The sequence below is a fragment of the Pagrus major genome, chromosome 4 (genome assembly GCF_040436345.1).
Source record: "Pagrus major chromosome 4, Pma_NU_1.0".
NCBI classification, from domain to species: Eukaryota; Metazoa; Chordata; class Actinopteri; order Spariformes; family Sparidae; genus Pagrus; species Pagrus major.
In genome coordinates this window covers 26,238,150-26,263,907 of record NC_133218.1, presented here as the reverse complement: position 1 = coordinate 26,263,907, position 25,758 = coordinate 26,238,150, and the positions used below count along the sequence as shown (strand labels likewise).

At 40.6% G+C, this 25,758-nt stretch overlaps 1 protein-coding gene across 3 annotated transcripts; it reads left to right on the top strand.

Annotated features, from left to right (window-relative positions):
• The first annotated feature begins 86 nt into the window (after window positions 1-86).
• On the top strand, window positions 87-25,458 carry dbndd1 (dysbindin domain containing 1). 3 transcript variants are annotated; one of them, XM_073463754.1, is made up of 8 exons: window positions 87-161; window positions 1,649-1,720; window positions 3,578-3,739; window positions 3,942-4,135; window positions 4,411-4,934; window positions 8,560-8,709; window positions 14,294-14,431; window positions 24,045-25,458. In XM_073463754.1, exons 5-8 carry the CDS (start codon window positions 4,904-4,906, stop codon window positions 24,197-24,199), a joined length of 474 nt encoding a protein of 157 aa, XP_073319855.1. In that variant the 5' UTR covers window positions 87-161; window positions 1,649-1,720; window positions 3,578-3,739; window positions 3,942-4,135; window positions 4,411-4,903; the 3' UTR covers window positions 24,200-25,458. The 3 variants fall into 3 exon arrangements, with proteins under 3 accessions (XP_073319855.1, XP_073319856.1, XP_073319857.1); XM_073463756.1 differs by having other exon boundaries at window positions 97-157; XM_073463755.1 differs by lacking the exon at window positions 1,649-1,720 and having other exon boundaries at window positions 94-161.
• Window positions 25,459-25,758: the final 300 nt, after the last annotated feature.

Genomic DNA, 25,758 nt, shown 5'->3' with positions numbered 1-25,758 from the left:
AGTGTTTATCATTGCTACGGCGGCTCAGGGAGATCAATCTGTACCAAACGTGAAACCGGAAGCGTCACACTGTAAAAGGTCTGTCAGGGAAAACACGGTGAAGTGAAATGTGACACAAAACACTGTGTAAGGGTTCAGTTTAGATACTACCTGTACTGTACGTGAGTATTTATCTTTATTTTTTACTTTTCTCCTCCTGTCTCTTCTAATATAAAGGCTAGCTGCAAGTTTAACCTATTTGTTTAGCACCTTTCAAGTGCTGCAAAGTGTAAGACAGACATGGCAACATGACAGGCACACATTTTGTGATTTAATAAGAGAAACATTATGTAGAAGATAAAAAACAATATAAAAATGTGGACGTCTTGTAGTGTTAACATATTCAAAAATATGATTTATTGCTTTTTCGACCTACCCAGCTGAAAGAAAAAGAAGCACTACTTACTTCTACTTAGAAAATACAAAATAAAATCCATTTAAGGTCATGTCTGAAAGATGTAACTAATTCTTCTTATTATTTTTATTTCTCAAAGATGAAACCAACTTAATGTAAGGCTTTAGAAACTGATAAAACAGTCATAGCTGGTATAGTGCTGGTCAAACTGGTTTGAAACCTAGGCTTAATAATCCTGTATTATTTGCTAGGTTTTTGCGTTCAATTCAGGCTGCCCAAGCAGAAGTGATGGGATTGTAGGGGATGACGGGGTCGAAGACAGGGTGGGACGAAAGCATTCTTGAGAGGGCTGGTGCAAATACTTGAGGTGACCAGCTAAATGGATTTGCAGGAGTCCAGAACGAAGACGATTATAGCTGTAAGAAGAGGATGGGGCAGTGTCCCTGCTGAGAAAGGGACCAATTTTAGCATACAAACCAGCAGGATGATGTTGTGGTTCCATGTGGGTATTGCATGGCAGCTGGTATTCTTGAATTACACTATAATTGTCCCATATTATCCCTCTTTTTTAGGTTCATATATTCATGTAAGGGTGTCTAAACGTTTACATGCTTTAATGTTCAAAAAACACATACTTAGATGCAAACTGATGCTGTCTGTTGCTGCAGCACCTCTATTCACCCTCTGTCTGAAAGCTCTGTTTTAGTGCCTGTATCTTAAACCACAGCTGTGCCAGGGGCACTTCTGAGGGCAGCGACTGTAAAGTCTTTTTTAGTAGTAAAAAAAAAACAACTTATGGTCAAAGCAGAGAAATCTTGAGTCAATCTTCGGGTTATCTTTAGTACAGCTGCACTCGTGGCCATTATAAATAATTCAGTATTTAGGTATATCGCAACCTCAAGTAGAATACGCATATTAATAATTTATTGCGTTTAGAAACTTCAGTTTAAAATGTCCCTCACCAGATGTTTTCAGTACTTCACTTGTGTGGTCCTTTTGTTTAAAGGTGTCAGTTAGACAAATGAAACTGAAGGAGAGAGGAGGAGCACAATGGTTGAAGATGTTGTAAAGCCAATAAAGGACACAACAGCCACATGGAGCCTCTGTTGAAACAATGTCATCCCAGTACTGGTTTTGTTTGTTTTGCTTTTTATGTAATATTAACATATTTTGTTTATTCATCAGGGTCTACAAGATTTCTGTCTCAGCTTAAAACTACATCCCCACAGTTTCTTACTTTTGAATGTAACTTAGGTAAACTGGAGCACTACAATCATAGACCTCCGCAATCTCCATCTTCACCTGCATTGTTCAGGCAGTCTACAGGTATCAGTGATCAGTATCTACAGCATGATGTGTGTATAATCTGTAATCCACATTTCCAAAGTCCCATGAGAGAAAGCAGTCTCTTCACAGTTTACATTACCTCCCTGAACTCACCACATGAAACCTCTGCACATGAGACCTCATGGTGCGTGAGTCATGGTTCTCACAAACTGCACTGGTCAGGACTTTGCAGTGAAATTCTAGTGGATGGTTGTGTTTGTGGCAGTTTTGAAGTAGTTGCAGATGTTCTGAAATATCTCAGTGAAGACAGAGGGTTTGGAGAGCAAGAACTGTTTGACAGTTTTCTCGTGGTGTTGAGAAAATGAGGAGAGTCCTCCTCTGCCGGTGAGCACACTTCTATACAAGGAGCTATCAGAAGGGAAAACATGAGGGGAAAATAATTACACTTATGAACTTATAAGGATTTTTGTGATCTGTATTTAACTGGATAAAAGGTGAATTTAACTTATTTACACCATAAAATCTAGCACTTACAATGTGACTGTTATTTGGACAACATTTTTAAAAGTTTCAGTTCTTTTATTTAGGTACATGACAAGAAAATTACATTTTCAAATACAGTGACAGTGAGCCAGCATGCACAATAGGAGGACCCTGAAACTGAAGCAGCTGAATGGAATTCAGCCATCATTAATTTGATTATTTTCACCTGATCTTCTGTTGTAACATGTCCAAATGTCTTCTGTGGAGAAGGCCTAGTGGAGGTTTCTAAAATGTGAAGGACAGTGTACGCTGTGCTCCATCCTGCACAAAATCCTAATGTGACATATGGACACAATAACACCTTATTTTTACAGTATAATACAACAACAAGACCAAGAGTCTACGGTCATAGTAGAAACTCTGTGAGGCTATACTTTGTCCTATGAGCTAAATCCTAACATCAGCATGCTAACATGCTCTCAGCAGTGTTCATCATGTTTGTTAAGAAGGTGTAATGTTTACCAAGACCTTTTTGCCCAATGAAAGTCTAGTATCGAAAAGTCGCAAATAAATGTATTTTTGTATGGGTTTTTTTTTAAGTCAGACTGTGCAGGAGCTTGCTTGCAACTTTTAGTTCTACGTGTCCCTCTCCTTTGCACCTTGCCCATTAAATAGATGTATTAAAGTATTTTTTTCTGTTTTGAAGCATACCAATGCCAGCATTTCACAGGGAGTCATTAGGTCCTATGTTCCCCAGCTCTAGGGTTAGGATTATTTGACCTTAACACAACAGAACGGTTAATGCGTATGAGCCGGCAAACTGAGGACCCTGGGAACATAGATTTCAAAATTGCAAATCAGTAAACTGGTAGCACTAGAAAGTCAGCAGGGTCAGCAGGTTCATTCTCTGAACACCACGGATATTTATACCAAACTTTATGACAGTACTTGTCAAGACATGCCGCAAAAAAAGTTGTTATCATGGAAAGTTCTTTCACATGCCACTTCTGTACAAGGGAGTATAAACAAATTATGGTGGTCAAGCCAATTATGCAGTAAACAACTTCAGCTCCTGTGTTCTCCAAATTATTTCATAAAAGTCACATTCTCAAAGCCTCCTACATTGTTTATTGCTGAACACGCAGGTCCGTTAACAGCAACATTGAGTTTAAGCCATCCATCCTGCTGGATTGGAGGTACTTTGATAAAAGCAAAGTCAAACTGAAAGTGTTGGATTATCCAAGATTTTTTGTATGTTATTTATCTATTTATTTATTTATGATCTACACAGGTTTGTCTGTGTGGGCAAAAGATTTAAAAAAAACAATAGTTGTCTCTCTTGTTGGGGGTCCTAGATACTCTATAGTAGAGTTTATTCAAGGCCCAGTTAATAATGGTTTCTTTTCATTACAGGCGATCAGGCTGCCAAGCCAGTGACAACAGTTCAAGACTGAGTTCAACAAAGTTTGAACCCACTGAATATTTTTACCTCAGGACAATTTCCAGCCCCCCATATAAACTGGATATTTCTAATAGGAAGACGGGACATCTCCCACCATGTGACGACCAGGACAGGTATTGTTAGCCAAAATAGGATATTTTCCTCACCCTAACCAAGAGGTGTTTGTGTCTAAACGTAACCAGACTATAAGCACAGCGTTGTCACAAGATGAAGTGGAAAATTGAACCTAAAGAAATGTAAAATTGCAGCAACAAAAGAAGGTAGAAACTTACACTGCCAACATTTATTCTGCCCAATGGGTTTGTCTTGTCATAGACTCTAATCACAGAAGCAGATGGAGGGTGTGAGCCCAACCTGTTGATGGAGGTCTAGATGGCAGCTTCTGGTGGTTCACTGGCACAATATAATCTTGTGATTTCCTGCAGGAGGCAGGTCTGACCACTAGAGGGCGAGCTCCGACAACAGATTCCCCTCAACAGAAAGGAGCACCATTTCTTTCTTTCCTGAAGGTATGTCAGACCACAGACCACAGACAAGAATTTCCATAATGGGTGTATTTATTATTTGTCATGGCTCTTCAGAATTGAAATGGAAGTCCTTAAAATGTGTTTGATTCTCTTTCAATCATCTGATTTTACTTCAACCAGCCCATCATCATGTTTAAGTATATCCACAAATTTCTATGCTACATATACACAGGGATACTCATTCACACACAGGCACACAAACCCTCCAGTGGTCCATGAACCTCCCTGACACCCCATTCTCTCTCTCTCTCTGTCAGTCTGGGCTGGCTGCCAGCTCAACCCTCCCTCCCATTCTCTCCCTTTCTCTCTCTCCCTCTTTCAGCCTGGATCTCTCTCTCTCTGTGTGTATTCTGTGCATACCAAGCCAAGGCTCACAACGCTGTGTTCACTACACCAAGTGGCTCAGACATTTGCAGTGATGTCGCTGTTCTCAGACCTCCCTCTCTGTGGCGGACTCCCTCTGTGAAGCAGTGCAGGACTCACACGGCTCTGATGGCAGAGCAGGGCGGTTGGACCGTGCCAGAAGAGAAATCACCTGTTTGGGAAATCTAGAGCAAGAGAGGACACAAAAAAAAGAAGGAGGAGCAGAGTCTTTGCAGAGCCGAGGTCTCGCCCCACTCCCTCTCTCTCTCTCTCATATGCACACACACAGACACACACACACACTCTCCCCTTGCCTCTCCCTTCTTCCCTCCCTGTTCGTCTGCGATGCTGGTGTGGTGATCAGCAGGACACTCTAGGCTGAGCTGCATGGAGGCACAGGGAGGGGCAGGGAGCCCAGGTAAGAGACATTTTCTGTTTTCTATGTGCATCAGCTTTTGTCACACTACTCGAGTGTGGTTGTTGCAGAGTGTCTTTGTCTTTTGAATGAGTTGTGCTCTGAATAGCAAGTGTCTTCCTTTTAAAACAGAATGTCCCAGGTGTTTAGTATTGTGCTGACACTTTATAAATGGTGAAAAGAATCAGTACGTTTTTCTGTTTGATCTAGTCAAGTCACTGAAAGGTGCTTCTATCTTTGATCATTTTCCTCACCTAGGATCCAGTTGTGGAGGGTTCATCCCCACATTCAAGCTTCATGTTTAATCCATTGCCCCAGCAGGGCAGGTCTTTTTATATCCACACACTGTTCTTTTTATATCCCCACACTGTAGGTCAACCACACAAAAGCTGAACAAATTGCAGTACAATAGTGGATGCATACGGCCTTTGTGTAAAAGCCATCCAAAGAAGCGGGCTCTGTGTGGCAGCACTGCACAATACCACTATTGCACCGCAACAACTAAAAATTCAAAGGGCTGATTGTTGAACTTCATTTGATCATGGCCGTGTAAAACAGGTTATAACAATACCTCTGATAAATGAAAAGGTATGCATCTCATCATGTACAGAGGGGCAGTTTTTTTGTCTTGTCTATCACATTAGCTGCCTCTAAACCCACAGTGTGCATTCAGCCACTGTTAAAATGTTGCTTCATTACTCCCTTGGGCTAAAACAACATCTCTGCAGCCATTACAAGATGCAATTTCAGCAGGTACTCACAATAATAGTATACTTTTTAAATGGAGGGATGTTTTTCTCCTGCCATGGCTTTGTTCACATACTGTATGTGAGCACTACCTGTTCACGCTGACGGCCCATGACAAATTGGGATGTTATTTGTTCATTATAATTAGATTCAATTAAAGTGAACATCATTATTATGACATATCACAAAGTGTGACTTCCTGACAGCAGTGTTTGTTTGGATTGTGGCTGTTCTGAACCAACAAACCAAACAGGACCAGCACTCAGAAATAACTAGCCTTTTTATTGATTGCACTCAATTCGAACACGTTTCAGCGAGAAGCCGTCATCAGCCTCGTTCTTCTGAATGAACTGCCACTCTGAATTAAGGAATTAGCCGGAGATAAAACATTACCAGCTTGTGGGGATTAGAATTAATATGGCTAGAAAATGCACCAAGAACACTTTAAACTGAAATTCATTCTGGAGTGCACAGCAATTCAGTCATCTATTTTCAGAGAAATGTGCATAGAAATGCTCATTACAGCATAGATTGTAAAATAAATAAACATGACTAGAGTACAGTCAGATAAATGACCTGACAAAAAGGATGTTGGGGTGTTAATTCATCCCGCCCCTGCTACAAACAAGTTGATTGATTTATTGAACTGAGACACCAAGTTTGAGTCAACTCTTGGCCAGTGTACATCACATCCTCCCTCTCTCCTTCTCTCTCCATCTGTCTGCCTGTCTGTCTCAGGTTAGCTGATTCACAGACAGTCACGGCTGGTGGCTCCAGACATCATCAGCCACCGCCTGATATGACACATTTCTGATAGCTGAGTTATATTCTGGTTATTTGCTTTGGTTTCTTCACAGCCGGACCAGCAGGTGGTGGTTAGATCAGACCATCTGTGTAAACATGTCGTCCTTTACATGCTGATAATACTGTGACCTTCTTGAGAGCTCTTTTCTTCTGTCACTGATTAACATTCTGACTGATCCTAGACTCATCTTCCACGAAAATACTGAACATTTTGGCCTGTATGAGCACAAAAAACATGGGAATACTGTTTAGTTCGAACAGCAGGAAAGACTGTAGCAACGCAGGTGATCCGTAGAGATTTATTTTTGTCTTTGTGTCTTTGTGTTGAGACGTGACATGAAGTAATGCCATGTAAATTTCACAGTCCCTCTAAGAAAGAGTTCATTACAAATACAGCTAGTATGTGTTTTAATGAATGCAACTCCAGTAGCCATTAGTGATGACATTTCCCTGGGAGAGAAAGCTGATTTAATGGATAAAATTAGAGCTTGGATGTATAATAAACTGCCTCCAGGAACAGTAATCCGGCATGACTTTTTCAACAAGTGTTTACTGAAGAAAGGTGATGGAAATGGAAACCAAAGCTGCCAGTAGATAGTCTAAATATTGAACAAACATTTCATTATAACAGCAGAGGTAATGCTATAGCCTACAGTTCGTGTGGCTCCTCGCTGCTGGGGAAATCAATCAATAGCAGAGCAATAAGCACTCGGCTTCTCAGGGGAATATCAGAATCCCTCATTTTCGGGCTTGGCCTCGTGTAATGCACTTTTCATCCCAAATTAGAAATTCAACTGCAACACACAGGGAGTAGAAATGGCAGAAGGAGCCATCTGCTGAGGCCCATCAGGACGTTGATGTACTCCCACACTGCTTTCCATCAACTCTGGATGTCATCATATAAAAAGCCATACTGGTGTTGTTTTTGCAAAATGTTGCTACCCACACTTCTTTTTCTGTTATGTTATGTTTTGATATAATACTGGTGATCCAAAATGCGAGATGTGTAGCAACAGAATCACCTGTAATCAAATCCCTCATGCAATTGGGAAAGGTAGTTTCATTTGTAGTTATAACTTTCTGCATTCTTCGGTAGTCCTGTCCTTATCTCACTCAGTCTCATCATCACGTTCAACACTATGTTTTCAGCGGTGACAAACAGGTGAACAGTGTGTGTGTACTCCGGCATTTGAAGGGATGCTATTTTCAGTAGAGTCTATTTTCAGACTTTGTTAATCGCCTGTGTGAACTTGTTTTTCTATTTTGAATGGATGTTTGAGAGGCTCTCAGAATCTTTATAGAAACATTAAAATGGCAAAAATGTAACAACTGTTGAATTAGACGTCTGCCCACAGCCAAGAAAACTGATCTCTTTTCTAGGAATCACACGTTTACAAATCAAACAACACTGTCTACACAAAAGAATGATAAAGAATTTATCAAAGGGAAAGAAAAGGACAAATTGGTTGTTAAATTGAGATATTCAAGCATTACAATAGACAGCTGATGCACTTACTTGAGGATTCATGTCAGGTTTAGATCTGGTAATTTAGTGCTGAAACATAACACGGTTATACAGGGAGGATAATAACTGAACATGGCAGACAGACACTGGAGCGAACATTCAGTTCTTTCAGTAAATGGGATCGCTTAAGTGATTTCTTCCCCTTCATTACCCCAAGATGCAAAGGCAGACTGGGGATGTTTTAGGGGCAAGGCCGAAAACAAAAAGGGGCGCCAGCTGTATGAGGTGGGGCATTCAGAAAGTCTTAATACATTTGTAGTAAACTAGGAGGACACCCTAGAGGGCATTTGATCATGTTTTATCTATCATAGGGGCACCCAAGAGGGCACTTACACAGTGTTTTTTCAAACATGGGGGCACCGGGGAGGGTGTGATTGTGTCCACCAGTGACAAGATGTGTCTTTATAGATTTAACTACATTTTCTGAAGCCATAACTTGTTCTGAGTTAGAAATGAGAGCTACAGTAGGTTAATTAGATCTTTTATTAAAAATCTAAAAACCTTTGATATATCCACTTATTGCACCCTCTCACTCTGTTTCTGCACTGATAGAGCCCAATAAAGACATCCAGAAGCTTCTGAAGCCCTCCAGCTCAGGTGACCTATCCAAGGAGTTGTTCCACCACCCAGCAGGGGAGGAGGAGGAGGAGGGCGGCCTGTCTGGGCACACTGCTAGTCTGCTGCACATCACTGAGAAGAGACGTGAGTACCTGAGGAAGGGGCTGAAAAGAGGGTAATATAAAGGATGTGAAATGGCATTGATGAATATTCACTGGTGGTAAATTACGGGTGAAAAATGCCTTCAGCGGGATGACTGATCATTAGCAAGTGTCTCCAATGGAGTAGGGGATGAGGAATGTTAAGTAAGGAGGGGAGAGGAAATCCTGCTTCTGTTAATGAAGATCTTATCAGTGACAGTACTGGATCGATCTAAAGTAAAATATAGTAACACTCTGTGAAGCACTAATGCAGTAGTTACACACATTTCACACATAAAATTCTGGACCACATCCTCATACAGCGGAGTCGAGGTTGATCGTCTCCGATCTTTGAACTCACTGAATGATTTTAGTTATTCTGGTCCCACATTCTCAAAGACCACTGCAGCTTAGCCTCAGTTGAAAGGACTCATTGTGCATCAGACCCATACACAGGCTTCCCTGTACGTGTCAGACTGTGAGCCCAGGGCACAGATCCACAGAGGGCTGCTGAGGCTACACGGTGACAAGGCAACCTTTATCTGCTTCACTAACTCGGACTAATGTATGTGTCTGTGTGATTTAATGTGACCCACTAACTATCCGTGTCACCTAGCAGGTCAGCTATCTGGCTATATGTAGAGGGAAAGATAAGAAGGATCTCTTTTCCTGAGAAAACATGTATACAGAATTGATCATCCCTTATTTCAGTGCATTAATTCTCACCCCTGTCATTGAGAGTTTGGATTTAAAAATGTACCTGCTTCTTGAATTTTATTGTGAGAATTCATTGAGGTTTTGGCCACAGCACCACAGAGCCAACCTCATCTTGAGTGAAAAACAAATTTGTGCCTAGTGCTGCAGTTTCATCTCCAAAAAGAGGGACCACAGTTTTTCCTGAGTCATCTGCAACATTTATTTTTAGGCACGGAGCAAACATCCTACCCAAAAAAAAGACAAACATCTTAATCATCCAGAAAAAAGCAAATTGTCAGTTAATGAAAAATGACAACATGCAAAGCAAGTAGATGCACAAATACATTCAAACACATGTAAGACTGCATTGCAGGTAAATTGCCTGTTGTTATTGTGATTGGGTGGATGTACAGGAATGGAAGATTAAAAATTTATGGCGACTGCTGTGCAGTGGGAGCGAAAAAAATGTTTATCTGTTTTTGTTGATCTGTGATAGCAGAAACTGGGAGGCAACGAGAGAAATGTGGAATTCAAATAACCGAGTACAGCCTTAATCACAATGTTATCAAAATCGCAGAAGCTGATAATTTTTGATAATGTAAAATGTGTGACAAAAAAGTGTTATAATGAAGTAATGCTGCAGAGATACCCTGGGCTACACATCTTGTTGTGCAGATGTAAGAAAACATGTTTTACCCTGATTTTAATTGTTTTTTAAGGGAAAATTAAAATTGATATACAAAAAGTTCCTGCTAATCGTGAATCCAACCCAACCACAAATATGTTGAAACATTACATTTCTTTAGGTTTAATTGAGATTCAATCTTGGCAAATATTCTGTGCTTATTCTCTGGTTAGGTGTAGGCAAAAAAAAAAACAATTGGTTAGGGTTAGAAAAAGATTTTGGCTTAAAATACGTGTCATGGTCTCCTAAACACAGCTGGAAATTGTCCTGAGGTCTCCTTAAAAATACCCAGTGTTGTCACACTTACAAATGTTGAAACGCAGCCTCAAAGTGCTGTAACTGTCTGCTCTCCGTTTATCTTGCATGTTGTATGGACAAGTGCCTGTATGCTTGGTCACAGTGAGGAAAAGAAACAGAAGATATTGTTTATAGAAAATACAGCTTTTTTCCTGCCATCATTACAAGCTGCTCGTGCTGGACTGTTGACCTCGGAGCCAGTAGCGAGGGAAGGGGATTACACAGACACAACTTGCAGGGCGAGCATCCCCTCTCAGCTCTCTCATCCCTTCTCCCAAATGTGAACTCCTCCCTCTCACCCATCCTCCCTATTCTTTGTTCCATCAGCCCATCCTATCTGTACCTTTCTAAATGCAGAGAGTGAAGAGGGGAAAAAGGGAAAGAAAATAAAAGCAAAAGCCTTCGATATTGACAACATGCAAACATTTATTTTTCTTACTGTGATATTCTGATTTAAAAGAAAACATATTACGTTTTAGTAAACAGAAGGAACCTTTATTTCACACATATTAACTACAAAGGCATGAATATAAAGTGTGACATTATGGTCATGCTGAAAAAATAAAAATATGCCAAAAAAGAGTTGAAGACTGTGTGCTTTCTGTAAGAAGAGCTGGTGGTCTGCTCCAGACTCCAAGTTCTTCATTTTTATTTTTTTTTGTCTCAGCGTGAGTTCTCTATTGTCAGTCCTCCCCACTGGCATCTCAGAGCTCCCCTGATTGGCTTTTGAGATGGAGGCAGTTGTTTCAGTGTGTCTGCCTGGGAGAGAAAACGCACTGATCAATTATTCAAGGAGAAAGGGTGTGGGAGAGGAAAAAAAGAGACGGGGGGGGGCAGAGAGGTGGTTAAAAAACAAGCGCAGCAGAAAGGGAATAACCTTGTAGCCAATTGCAAATAATGGCAGCAAATAGTGCTGCTAGCTTAACAAAATGCCTTCCTTCCTCTTCATCTAAATCCTCTCACATCCCTTCCCCTCTTCTTGTTTTTACATATACCTTCGAACGAAGCATCATCTCTCCCTCTTCGCTCATCATCCTGCCTCTCCCTTTTTGCTCTTCATCTCCTCCTCCGCAATTTCCAACCACCCTGTCTCCCAGCCTCCAGTTTCTTCAGTCATCCTGAAAAGGGGGTCAAAAAAGACAGATAGCTGTGAGCAGGCACCTTACAGCCCGAGGGAAAAGTAGAATATATTCACAAACACAGTCAAGAAGGACTCTGAAGTGATGAGAAATACGAAATGAATTTTAAAAACTTGGTTTGTATGATTCCTGCCAATCAATAATTGTATATCACAGTGTTTCTCCCATGAGTATAACCAACCGCTATCAGATGGCAGACTTAGGAGATAAAAGCTTTGGATGTGAAATATATCTGTCTGTTGACTGCTGAGCCTTTCCAATGCTGCTGTGTAATCATACGTGGTGCAGTGTTTATTGGTTTTATAATGGAAACTGGTTATCTTAACTGTCTAATGAAGTGCCATGTAGCTCTAGAGTCTTCAGAGGGATAATATAGTCTTTTATTATACAGGAGTAATTTGAAGTCAGGCGTCAGATAGCTCTTTCTACAGTCCAGTAGGGAAGTTGGATACTTATTACTTCATTTATCCAGATGGCAGAACAAGCTTAGCCTTTAGTGTGATCAATAAAATCCTAAGATAGTCTACACATAAGTGGTAACCTGTGAGATTGTAACCAGCAGGGAGACGTAAAACTGGCACATGTCATCTCTTTGGCAGTACTTAACTGCTGGATTTTTTTTGTCTTTTTTTTTTTTTTTTTTTGACGTGGGTGACTGACTGTGACCAAAACTTGGATAGATGAGTCAAACTTTCTTTGATCTCATTTTAAAAAATCATCTTTACTGCAGCTTTATGCTGGAGTACAGACAAGACAAGATTTCTGGAGCTTAAGGAGTACCAAATAGGATTTTATATTGATGTGCTTAAAATATGTCCTCAGAAATCCAACATCAAAGCGTGCGGGTTGGTTTTGAACGTGGGATAGCATTAAATAAGTAAGTATTTCAAACTTGTAACATGTAGAAACAGTGCTAATGATATTCCTGATGCTATTGTGCTTAGGCAACCTGTATTTCACTATGAATTTGGACCCTTACTTGCATCCCCCTTTTCATTTTTTAGCTTCTGAAGGGGTTACATGATAGAAAAAGTTTGGGAATAACTGATGTAGAGGAACAAATACATGGGGACTGCAACGAAGCCCTGAGGCATCCCACAGGTTATCACTGTGTTATATTTTTTTGGGAGGTCAAATCTGAGATGACTTTTGATGATATGGGTTATTTTTTTTCTTATAGGTGCAAAAAGCATCATTATTTGATGACCTGGGGATGAAGCTCCGCAATCAACTATCTAATAAATTGCACCTTAAAGGTTTAAAGTTTAAAAGGGTTAAAATGGCGCTATTTCCTTCATTTTTCTCTTTCTTGAGTCTTTACCTTTTGTTAGCATTCCTTCATCTTTTCATCATCATTTCTTTATTTTTGTCACCTTTTTTAATATAATTTCATGTGCAGCATTTGTATGCTGACAACACGGTCACTGGCTTTGTAAATATTCATGCATGTCATATCTACCGTGGTCTTGGCCTCCATGTGACCCAGTCTTTAGTTCTGAGCATGACAGTAAGATATTTTGAGTGGAGCAGATGGTTTGGGGTGAAATAGAGGACGGCCGATGCGGGTCTTCGTTTGATTCTCTTCAGGTGAAGATGGCTCATCGGGATGTCAAACTGTATTGGCTCACAATTTTTAATTGTTCGTTTCTCATTTGTATTCTCTCATAGTCGCTGCGTCCGTATTTGTTATTCTGAGTGTCTCCTGGCATTTTAGGTGTTGAGTGTTTTTAATTTATTTGAAACATGACAGCCACCCTTACAGCACGATGATCAGTCTTCTTTTAATCAATATGTGCTCCATCAGGAGGACAATGCAGGGAATTAAATGTAGCAGCAGACAAAGAGCAGCAGGAGTGTGGACTCTGAGGCATTGTCTTAAACAGGCTGACAAACAGCAGGAAAACGACATGGGGTAATAACAGCTTTCAACCTGTCGTGTAACCCGTCGTTTTCTCCACAAATTCACGCCCACAAACAACCAGGGAAGTGTTTCATTCAGACTTGATGTTTCATGGCAGGCAGATCTCCGCTAATTCATACAGAAATACAAACACACCTCCATCTGCCTCAGTGCCGTCTCCAAACATCTTTGTCACTATCGTGGCAGATTAGTTCAGCTCTGTTACACAGAACTGGTTCCTAGCTCAGGTGACGCTGAGACAAGCAGATGTTCTTTGACCCCTGCTAGGCTTTACATATGTAGTCTTTGAGTAAATTTACTTTACATACATTACATTAAATCTTCAGCACCGGAGGCAGTCTGATTGGAATGCTGAGCCCGGCACGTCGATGCACACCACATGTGAATATCACCCCGTGGTGTGCAGCTGCGCCAAGGAAGGCTTGTGCTGAAATGAACAGGTGCAACACACCCAGGAGAAAGATGGAGATCACAATGCGTTAAGGAACTCGCTATTTTCATCTCCGTTGACCTTAACTCTTGTTTCAGACTGACTGCAGTGGTGAGCTCAGAGGCAGACCCAAGAAATCTTCTGTGCATGAAACATTTCTCAAGTACAGAACAGATGCACATATAAAAGTGGATAAAAGAGTAAAAGTGTTCTCTGTCGAAATCGATTTTACAATAGTGCTGCAAGAGCCAGCTATTGATCTGATTATAAGCACAATAGAGATTCAAGAGCGTTCAGTGTTCAGAATCAGTTCCACTTCCCCGACTTAAAGAGTCGCTCTTCTTCTGCACTGTCAGCAAAACGAGTGGATCCTTTTAATCTCTGTATTTTTAAACCCTGTTTTCTGTCTCTGCCTCCTAGAACCACTGAGTAGTGTTTCTTCTTTGGAGGTGCACTTTGACCTCCTGGATCTGACTGAGCTGACTGACATGTCTGACCAGGAGCTGGCTGAAGTTTTCGCTGACTCTGATGAAGAGAACCACAACGAGTCCCCAGCAGGTAAGGCATGCTAAAAATGCAAATGCACATGTTTTTACAATAAATAAGAATGACAAAAATAAAGGCGAGGGCGACATCTTTAATAGCAAAGACGATAGATTCACTTAAGGTTTGTGTAGAAAACAGTGCATACTGTGTGGAATTTTGATTCTCACAGTACATTCTCACTACATTTTGACCAAGGCAGGAGGTTCAAGCTATGTGACACAAAGAGGGTGGGGCAGTGGCAGACTCAGGATGTTTGAAGGGCAGTGGTAAAAAAAATACAAAGGGCACCAGCTGTATGCAGTGGGGCACCAGTGTGCAGGAAGTCATGACATATTTATAGTGAAGGGAAGGCACTTCACCACTTTTTGTCCACTGGAAGGACACCCTTGAGCGCACTTTATCATGTTTTAATCATTATAGGTGCATCCAAGGCACTTTCGCAGTGCTTTTTTGAACTGGTGCCCCCCTGAGTTTAATTAATGCCAGTTTTAAAGGGGCACTATTTAGTTTTAGGGAAGAAATTTTAATCCTTATTTTTCCTCTGAGAACAGCTTGTTTATTCAGTTATGGAAACATTTTATATTTCCGAGTTCGTATTATTCCTCATTAATATTGTAAATATTAATTCTGAGTTTGAATTTTTTTCTCCAAAACTACATAGTGCCCCTTTCACACAAATTGTTAGAAAGAACTTTCTGTGCATGAAAGATATTTTCTTTGCACCCTTATGCCCAGCAGCTTCATTTAAAAATAGCTCAGTGAGATGCACTTTGAATTTTATTGTTGAGGGAAGCATTTCCCAAATTAAATCTCCTCCCTGCAGTCCTTTATCTCAGGATATTCACATCTTGTGCAGAGTTTTATATCATTATATGCCAGCAGGGTCTTAGAAAGGCCTGCTGAGCCATAATGACTTTAAAATGTCATGTGACTCCTTCAAGGATTTATCAAAAACATTTTTCACAGTTTCACGTATAAACTGCCATTTTAACATTGTCTCACTCTGTTTGATTCTTACCTTAAACAACTTTATTTAGATTCTATCACTGAGGAATCCTATCCTTCTGGAAAGCAATCTTGAAAGGAGGCAATGTCATATAGGACCCAAATTAATCAAATGCAGTATATGCAGGGTTTTATGCACATATGCATATTAAAGGGGAGAAGTTCACCCTGCGTGTGTCTCACAGCAGCAGGTACAGGATGGAGTCTGCAGAAGGAAGCACAAAATCTTCTCCCATGTTTTATTTATGACCTGTGAGCCTCATCCTGCATGCGGACGGTGAACTCTCTCCTCCTCCGACTCTCCTGCAGCCTCTCAGCATGCACACAGGATTTCATGCCAGCTCAAGACACAAAGGGGCCACTGACACAGTTTAGACAACACCTCACAACAACAGTATATTCTGTGCATGGACTGTGCTTTTCAAAAAGTTGAAGACATCATATTTTTCTTGATACAAATGTCAGACTTCAGTTGTGATACTGTCATCAAACATGGTGTAACCAGTTCTTGTACTTAGATATTCATCATTCTGGTGATATTGTGGCAGTGACTGAACAAGAAGCTCATAGTGGAGGTTGACCACATGTAATTCTGCATCGTTTGACTCCACTGAAACACAAAACAGATTTATAGTCAGACATTCTCACTCTCGTCATCTCAAAACTTTACAAATCAGATTTTTCCTCATATTCTTTCTTCATGCTGCGATCACTCACTCCTTAATTTTCTTATTACAGTATCTCCTCATTCTTCCCCATCATTATTCTCTCCCTTCCTTCTCTTTTCTGTTTATTAGTAATATTCCATATCATGGCACAGCTTGTTAAGTGTGAGTTATTGTCCCAGTGGGCCATCTGTGCTATAAGCTGCTGTCTGCAGCTCCACAGCCAATTATTTGAATTAAAGATGTTAAACAGCTCTTGGTGGAGAGGCGCATGCACAGGAAAGAAGGAATGTCTTTGTTTCTTAGCCCTGTGAAGCCTGTGCATCGTTGAGTGTGGAGAACTGAATGTTAAATGCTTCACTTAAAAAGTATCTCCGTTTATCATTTACTGTGTGAAGATTCTTATTAAGGCTCGCACAGTGTCACTCATTGCTAGTGGTAAGACTGCAGGTTTGTAGTTTCCCAGTAATCATCATTGTTGAGTAACTATACCAACTGAGCTGCACTTGATCACAGTGACAGATTTACTTAATAACAATAATTGCAATAACAGGGCCACAACATATCATCATCTGTTGATATGGCAAACTTGTTAGCAAGCAGGTGCCTATCAATCCATCCAGCCATTACAGAGTGACATTAACAGTCATTTGTAGTTGTATTTCTGGCCACTCCAGTATTCATGCTCTTTAAGCTCTGTCCACTATGTTCAACTGCTAGTCGCTAGTTTCTGGAGTCTGGAGCTTTTTCAGTGAAAACAGCTGCCTGCTGTGACGGAAAAGGTAACGCATGAAGTTTTTCTTCATACAGCACCACTCAGACACAAATGAGCTGACAGTTTTAGCAGAGCTCAGGTACTCAGGAAGCTCGTTCCACAGGTGTGGAGCAAAGAAACTAAAAGCTGCTTCACCTTGCTTGGTTTTGACCCTGTGAACACCGAGTCAACTTTTCCCAGAGGACTTGAGGGGTCTGGGTGCTTCGTAATGCACATGTTAATCAGAGATGTGTGTACTGTAAGCCCGAGACCATTTAGTACTTTAAAGACAAGTAAAAGGATGTATGAGACTGTAAGAGTGAACCAAAACAGTAAAGTTGTGGGTCTGGCAGATAAACAATGAGCTGAATCTGCTTTAAAACTCCACAAAGTCAAGAGAGGATTGTTATTATGTATTTTAATCACTTTGGTTCATTTTGAATATGATAGTTCAAAAAGTTTCACAGTTTTCAGTTATCTGTAAAAGCCTCAAACAACAAGTAAGTAAGTTGTACTTGTATATGATTTACATGTATTTACCTCCTTAAACTTTAAACCTGCGTTCCCCCAGCCAAGCAGACTAAACAGTTGTAGCTTGTCCACTCTTTTCAGCTGCCCTCTCCAAACACCACCACGCAAGTTTCCTCCGCCTCTTGTTAGTCACAGGCCACAGCTGCCTGTCAGCAGCCAGGTGCAGGAGATGGAGCAGCCAAGAGGCTTCCCATCCACGGCCTCACATCCGCTGCTCTGCTTTCTACTAATCAAGATGAAGTCCTGCTGTCAGGAGGTGTACGGCTGAATATCACTGTTATGATGCGAAATAATTTGATTTACCCAGCCTCAGATCTGTGAGAAAAACAAAATCCCAACCATGATCGAATGTTTGCACACTCACAATGACATATTCAGATGAGTCATCTGTTTTTATTGATAATTAATGCAAGTAACAAGCGTGTCATTCATTTCTTGTATTTTTACCTGCGCAAGTCATGAATAAAAATAGAGGATGCTGCAAACGTATCATCCTTGTTCAAAGTCTTTAACCTTCTGACATAAGACGTATCATTTTGTGCCTTGTTGCCAAAAATCTCTCGCTTCCTCTACCTGTGAGCTGTTTTTGTCTCAGTCTCTCCATAGACACGATCCTCTTCTCCTTCACCTTCTGTCTCTTAGCTTACCTTCATCCTTTATTCCCCATCTCTCTGTCTGCCTCAGATGTGGGTCGTACAGAAGAAGTATAACCAACCCAGATAGATGCAGCCAAGAAGACTGCTGAGAGAGTCTGCAGACACTGATACTGTAGAGCAAGTGCATAGTGTTTTGCTTTTGCACAAAAGACATGAAACACAGCTGTTTCTACATACGCTGTTCTGGTATTACAAAACAATTGAAGTTTTATTTGAAAGAATAGCGTCATGTGTTAGATAGCAGGTAGGGCATTGCACCAGAATGTTAAATTTAGCATTCACGACATACCGAGAGATCAGCCCAATTCAGAATAAATGTTAGCGTAACGTTTCTTTATGTTGCAACTTTGCGTTTGTTTTGGATGAATTTCTTTATGTCTTTCTTGTCACATCGCTGAGCTTAAGCTCTGGTTAGGTTTAGGCACAAAAACCACTTGGTTATGTTCCGGAAAACATCATGGAGATGATCCGACTTACCGTGAAAAAAAAAAGATGGTTTTGAAGCCACAGTGTCCCCAGGTGTCCTTAAAAATTTCCAGTGGTCATGCCGTCGGCCATTTGGCAGCCTGGTTGGCTGTAATAACACCACCATCCCCTCTACCTCCCGATGTGAGTGAGCACATGTGAACGTGGTATGACCAATCGGTACAAATGTCAACCTTGGACGTAGCCTAGCTGTGGTTTGCAGAAACATTAACTGTTAACATTATATCCTGGGGACTGGGCTGGAGAGAGAGGCTGTCTTGCAGACTGATGTTGCACAAACAGTGACTCTCCAAAATAATGTTAAAACTAGATGTCATCAGCTAACAACATCTGATATATTGTACAGGAGAGAGAACAGGATGCAAAAGCATCACATTTTTGTCATTTTGAGAATTCAATCATTCTCATTATAGAAAAAACAAAGCTTCTTAGATGTGCAACAGTATTTTAAGTCATCTGAAACAGTGAAATTATGTATTTCGCACATGAACAAAGATATTCCATTGTTGCATGCGGATGTTGTGGCGTGCAGACAATGACAGCGGTGTGTGTTTGTGAGTGTGTGTGAGAAAGGATTTATCCCAACTGCGACTTATTGCATGAATCTCAGCTGTGAGGACCAGCTGTTCTGTTTCATCTGGATTCCCTAAAACCTCCTACATTACTCTGCCTTGTAATTTCATGCAAGATGATTTTTGATAAGTCTTGAACACCCCTGCTCAAACTATAACAGTAACATATTGCAAACTGAAGTGTGACAAAGGCAGTGTAATTTAAGTAGGTACGTTTATTAGCCCATAAAGTCATCAGTGAATTGAGGGTGGCAATGACTTGATTTTAATTAATTTCTGTCAAAGTTTGCATTGCAAATGTGGTAGTATCAAGCTCCGCTGTCCTGTTTTAGCATTGGACTCTATGGGAAACTGCACTGAGTGTGTGTGGTGGGCATGAAGCAGTTGAGGGCGAGGTTAAATGAAGTACAGAGAGGAGAGGAGGAGAGGAGACGATGAAGATGGGTGAGTGAGTTCATGCTAAATGTGGGTTCCTGAATAATTCACTGTTCCCTGCTGGAAACAAGCTGGCCTTCAGAGCCATTTAAACAGTTATCATAATCTGAGCAACTACACTAGCACATTATTTATAGATGCTCGTGTCTTGTTTGTTTTTTTTTTACCCTTCTGTCTCTCCTTACCATGTTCCCTTCGACCATTTCAGTATTGCTCTCTTTCACTTTTAGCTGCTTTTATACTTCATGGACAGTTCAGCTGAACTGAATGATCAGGTCAGAGAATCCAGAGAGCTGAGAACGTACAGTAATTAGTGTTTCATTAGGCGTCTCTTGCTAGAGCAGCTCCAGAGACACAGAACAAAAGGCTGACTTTGTCCAGTGGGTTTGCTCTTTGTTTCACACTGAAATGAGCCTGATGAACCATAAAGTTTACCCGCATCCCCGAAAAACTACCACAGGCAGAGCTTTGGCCTCCTATTCTTTGTGGTTGGAGCAGTAACAAGGTTTTAACTGATGACACTGCAGACTATTCTGTGTCTGTCTGGTTGAAGTTCCATGAGTTGTGTTTTAGAGTTTGTTTTAAGGATTTGGCCAAGGATTTCTTTAGTAGACATAAGAAGCGATGAAGTCATGCAGAAAATAAGTGGCAGAAACAGAAAGGTATCCTTCAATCATAGTTTGTTTACTACACAGCATATCACTTTCAAATCCTCTGCTGATATGTTCTGACTGCTCAGTGACACTCCCATGAGAGCTGACATCTCTGACAGTTTCGAGGACAGAAATATCTCACTGGGACCACACAGACACAAGCAAAAATACAACAGGCCACACCCTAATCAGTGATTAGAGTTTGGCCCTTTGAGCTTTTTATCCAGTGTGCTGTCACAGATACCTGCAGTGATGCCACCGTTTGGGATGCAGCCAGAAGTGAAGCATGTTGTAATGCTGTAGCCCGTAGAGAGGCAGTGCAGCAGCAGCTTTCTGTCTTGTACCATTTAGTGGTGATTCACAGGGAAAAAATGCCACTTCAAACATCTGTAAAAAAAAAAAAAAAAAATCTGTTTTTCCTTGCTTGCAGTAAGTAAAAAATTTAAATTTTCTGTAGTTTGAGTAGTATTTAGTAGTGTTAGTATTGTATTGAATTTTTATATGAGCATTTTCACATTCTGGTCGTCAGATCCAATATATACATATAAATAAAATAATAAAAACAATCAAATAATCATAGGTCAGTAAAATAACAGGAAAATAAAAGAGTAGTAAACAAATAATAGATAAATGAAGAAAAATAGTGAGCGCAGGGTCTAGTCACATTCACATTACACCAGGTATTTCTAATATCCATAAAAATCATGAGTGTAAATAATATGTTCATGATATTTATTTTGTAGTGTTATCCTTTATGAGCACAAGACCACATTTTATAGACCCTCTATAGAAGCTCCTTTGTATGTAAAAGGTCAGACTTCAGCTCAACTCTCTGCCCTTGGGCTAGCTTTAGGCTCTTAAAGACTAGAAACCAACCCATATATCGGTTGGCTGATATTATCAGCCGAAATTGGCCTTTCACAGATATATTGTATCGGCATATATGTTTTCTGATACGTGCCGATATGAAAAAAAAATATCTGAGATTATGATATAGAATGTGATACTTGGGGTAATTTGTAATTCATAACATTCCCAGTGAAAGGGCGCCCCAGGAGCTCAGCTGATAGAGCATGCCCCCCATGTACAGAGGCTGTGTCCTCACCACAGCAGCCCAGGGTTCACATCTGACCTGTGGCCCTCTGCTGCCTGTCATCCCCGATCTCTCTCTCATTCTGTTTCCTGTCACTCTTCAGCTGTCCTGTCAAGTAAAGCCGTGAAAAGGCCAAAAAAAAGTTTTTAATAATCACATTTAAGGGATCATTAAAAAAGATGCATACAGCAGCCAATACAGCAGAAATGCTTTACTCGCTTAACATTGCTAGTGGCATCGGCTCAAAGAATCAGGTATTGGTCAGGCTCTATTAAAGATATTACAGATTACACTTTTCATCACTTAAATACTTCAGGGATCAGCATGCACACATGAAAAGAGTGTTGTTGTGTCGAAAGAGGAGGGCATTGTCCCACATATAAACACAATTTTGGTGTTCGACAACAGTTGTTTTCAGTGTGCCGTCACAGGTTTTCTGTAGGAGAGTCGTGTTTCAGAAACATTGAGCGCTGCAACATGCTGACTGAAGAATGCAGTGGCTGCTCGCCAGCAGCACAGTGCTCCATAGCTTAGGGGACTCTGTGGCAGATTAAGAGAGAGGAAAGAACGGGAGAATCATTGTATGTTGTGGGGAGGTATGTAATTGCTTTACCTCTCAGGTGTGCAAACATTCCTCACTGTGTGTGTTTTCAATTATTTTCCTTTCAGTCTTTTAATTGGATGTCAGGGCAGAAACAGGTCAACAGAAATCTGAAGAATGCACGCAAGGAATGGGAGATGTCTCACACACAAACACACATCATACAGTATGTGCATATCGGAGATTTATATAACTTGGTAAACACAGCACAGTCATCAGCAGGTGTTCATGATGCCTGCTGCAGCCGTTGTTGTCCTTCTCATTAAAATCCAGTGGAGACGCCATCAATCTCCTGAGATCAATACGTCTCCTCCGCCTCCCCCTTTTCTCTCCTTCTCTTTGTCTCTCAGTCTCTAATGTGTGTGAGAATATGGACGTGGCTTTAAGGAGATATACAGTATAAGCCAGGTACTGAGTATAACCTTCACTTAGGAGACCTTACAATAGACTGATACAAGGGCAGTGTAAGGCAGAGTGAGCCATCAGTCATTCCCTCAATTGCTGTCCCCCTGGTAGGCTGGACATCGCCACCAAGTGGTCTAAAGCGAAACTGAAAAGAAATGTTTGGTTAATATTAAAAATACAACTAAAATAAACTGTTGGTGTGAGATGGACAAGTTGTTGTATTTATGGGTTATACAGATTTACTAGTTTATACAAAGAGAAAGCAGATTTTATGTGAGAGAAATACTCTTGTGGATAATTTCAGTTTGATCCCAGGCATTTTAAATGGACAACAATCTGTGGTATGTCTAAAAATGGCTGGTATGTACAGTATGTGTGTTTATGCAGGCAAACATTAGCTCTATCTTGCAAGGCCTCTGTTGCAATCAAACTCTGGCTCTGGAGATACAGTTCACCCAAAAATGAAAATTCAGGCATTATCTACTCACCTCCATGCCGGTGGAAAGTCAGGTGAAGTTTCGTAGTCCACCAAACATTTCTGTAGTTTCACAGCCAAACAGATTTGCAGCATTCTCCAAACGACCTAAGTAGATGGGGACTTGTTATAAAATGTAAAAAAATAAAATAAAAAACTGAAAGGAAACATAAAATGGTTCCATACAGCTTGTCCGTCATAATCCAAGTGTCCAGAAGCCCCGAGATCCCTTTATTCACACCGTGTTTTAAGCATAAATCTTCACTGTAGCTGCTAAACTAAAAGTGTTAGCATGCACTATGCAGCCCATCTAAAGTGCCAAGTTGTTGGGACCATTATATGTTGGGTTTTTTGTTGTTTTGGGTGTTTTTTGCTGTTTCTTTTTTTTTTTTTAGTTTTAAAAGAAGTCCCAGTCTACTTCAGTTGTTTAGGGGAATGCTGCAACTCTGTTTTGCTGTGAAGTTCCAGAAATGTTTTGTTGACTCAAATACTTTGTACACCCAACTTTCCGTCGGCATGAGGATGAGTAGATAATGACTGAGTTTTCATTTGTGGGTGAACTTTACCTTTAAAGGTGCACTACCTAGTTTTGGAAAAGAAATTCAGAAACTCAGAAATGTTATATTTACAATATTGATAAGGTAATAAAATTCAAAACTCAAACAGAGTGAGACAATGTAAAAATGGTGGTTCATGCCTGACACTGTGAAAAATGTTTTTGATAAATCCTTGAAGGAGTCACATGACATTTTAAAGTCATTATGGCTCAGCAGGCCTTTCTAAGACCCCGCTGGGATATAATGATATAAAACTCTGCACAAGATGTGAATATCCTGAGATAAAGGATTGCAGGGAGGAGATTTAATTTGGGAAATGTTTACCTCGACAATAAAATTTACAGTGTATCTCACTGAGCTATTTTTGAATGAAGCTGCTGGGCATAAGGGCGCAAAGAAAATATCTTGCATGTACAGAAAGTTCTTATTAATAATTTCTGTTAAAGTTTTGGAGAAGAAATTCAAACTCAGAATTTTAATCTTCACAATATCAATGAGGCAATAACACAGTCATGAAAATGAAGAGAGTTTGTTTGTTTCTCTTCTGATGAAAATTTCTTCCCAAAAACTACATAATGCACCTTTAAGACAACTGTATTTTCAGAGTCAAGGTGTGTGAAACATGACAGGTGTGCAGATGATTTCCTGATGTCTGTCTCTGTATGTATCTGCATTTATGAGATATAAATGCAGATTCCGTTGGATTCTTGTCAGTAACATCTTTGTTTGGTCCACAGGTTCCCACCAGCCTGTGCTGCCCAGGGGTGGCTACATGCGCTCCCCCTCGTGGACACGCTGCAGCAGAGTCGAGCCCCCACGAGAGAGAAAGCACCACAGTGACTCGGACACCCCGGAGCCCTTAATGAAGCTGGAGAGATCGAAGCAGCCGTGACATCTGGTGTGAAACAGCCAGACTGCAGAGAGTGAGAAAGCCCAGAGGCAGACAGACACAGCCAGAGTGTGAGCACATCGCGGACCAAGAGGCCCCTCATCTGCCACTGTGCACTCACGTAACGTCTCATGGTGCTGAACAGTTCAGGTTGAACTCTGGACAACGTGCTCTGTGCTCTGACTTAAGATGTTGAGATGTGCAATATACACACTCTCTCCTTCTCTCTTCCTTTCCTATTTCTTTCTCACACACAAACACACACAATCATTGTGTTTTTCATGCACGGGGTTCTTAATGCACCCTGTGCTGCCAGATGATTTTAAGCTTTGTTTTTGAATGACAGACAGGGTATGACATCAGCAGAAATATAACAGCACCTCCATCCTTACAGCCTCTCAGGGTGGGGACAGCCTGGACAGCGAGATTGGTTTTACACTGTGTCCACAGCATGTGGCCAGACCTTCAGTTTGAAGTTCAGACACTGGGATTCACATTGAAATACCAGGATTTGAAACATAAATGCCACGCTGAGGCTGTTACTTCATGTTTTGGCTTGAAAATGTGACAGGGTTTTTCTTTTTTTGTTGTTGTTGCCTGCACTTAAGGTGGGTTGATCAGTGGAAGTGGATGTGAGTGAAGCCGCACTCTTTATATCCATCACACCATCTACATTTTAATGAAGAATGTGTTGTTATTATAATTTCCTAAATGAAATTTTGCACTTGTCTCACTGAATTGTATTTACAGTGCCCCCCAGAATTATTGGCATTTGGTGCAGATGACATAAAAGATAAACAGACCAAGTAGCAAGCTATATGCAACACACTTTTCCATACCCAGATACTTCTTTTTCACAATTTGTTCAGACAATTGTTTTCCGAGTATCATTTTTAAAAATGCTGGCTGCCAGAGTTGCTGCTCCTGAGGCGATTGGAGTTGGTACTTCAAAGCTGGAGAATACTTGAAGCAGTTAGAAAATTAAGGTAGCATTGCACCAGAGTCAAGTGGACTTCAGAAAGCTTTGCATGAATGCCAAAAATACAACAAAGTGCCAACGATTTTGTAATCATCTTTTAAAGGATGAACCTAACTTACGATGCAATATTTCACATCTTTGTACGTAAAGGTTATAGCTGATTACTTGATTTATTTATCTCACGTTTGGCTTGTCTATACCAGGAGTGCCAATAATTCTGAATGCTGTGACACGATGGATCAAAAGTGACACTGGGATAATAGAGGAACAAATAAAAGTCTTGAAAAAAGTATGTTTTATTGCGTCATTTGTTCACTAAAGGTCAGGAAAACTGCCTCATTCTGTATTGTGTGGGGAGGGCATATATTTTAAAGGAGGCCTATTATGCTTTTTTCTTCTTTCCCTCACTGTTTTTATATAGGTTAAAAAGAAGCTCCTCTCTCCCACAGAAAACACTGCTCATGAAACGCCTCGTCAGTAGTCTCTTCTTTAATTTTGTGACTTGGTGACATCACACCTTAAAGAGACAGGAGCTAAAACAAAGCTTTTAGACAGAGGGGGAATACAGAGCTGAAGCCACGCA

Bases quoted from the DNA above. Each gene is read 5' to 3' on its own strand.
- dbndd1 (XM_073463754.1), top strand. From the start codon at position 4,904: ATGGAGGCACAGGGAGGGGCAGGGAGCCCAG. The intron at 4,935-8,559 runs GTAAGAGACATT...CTGCACTGATAG, and splicing joins GGGAGGGGCAGGGAGCCCAG to AGCCCAATAAAGACATCCAG. The intron at 14,432-24,044 runs GTAAGGCATGCT...TTTGGTCCACAG, and splicing joins CCACAACGAGTCCCCAGCAG to GTTCCCACCAGCCTGTGCTG.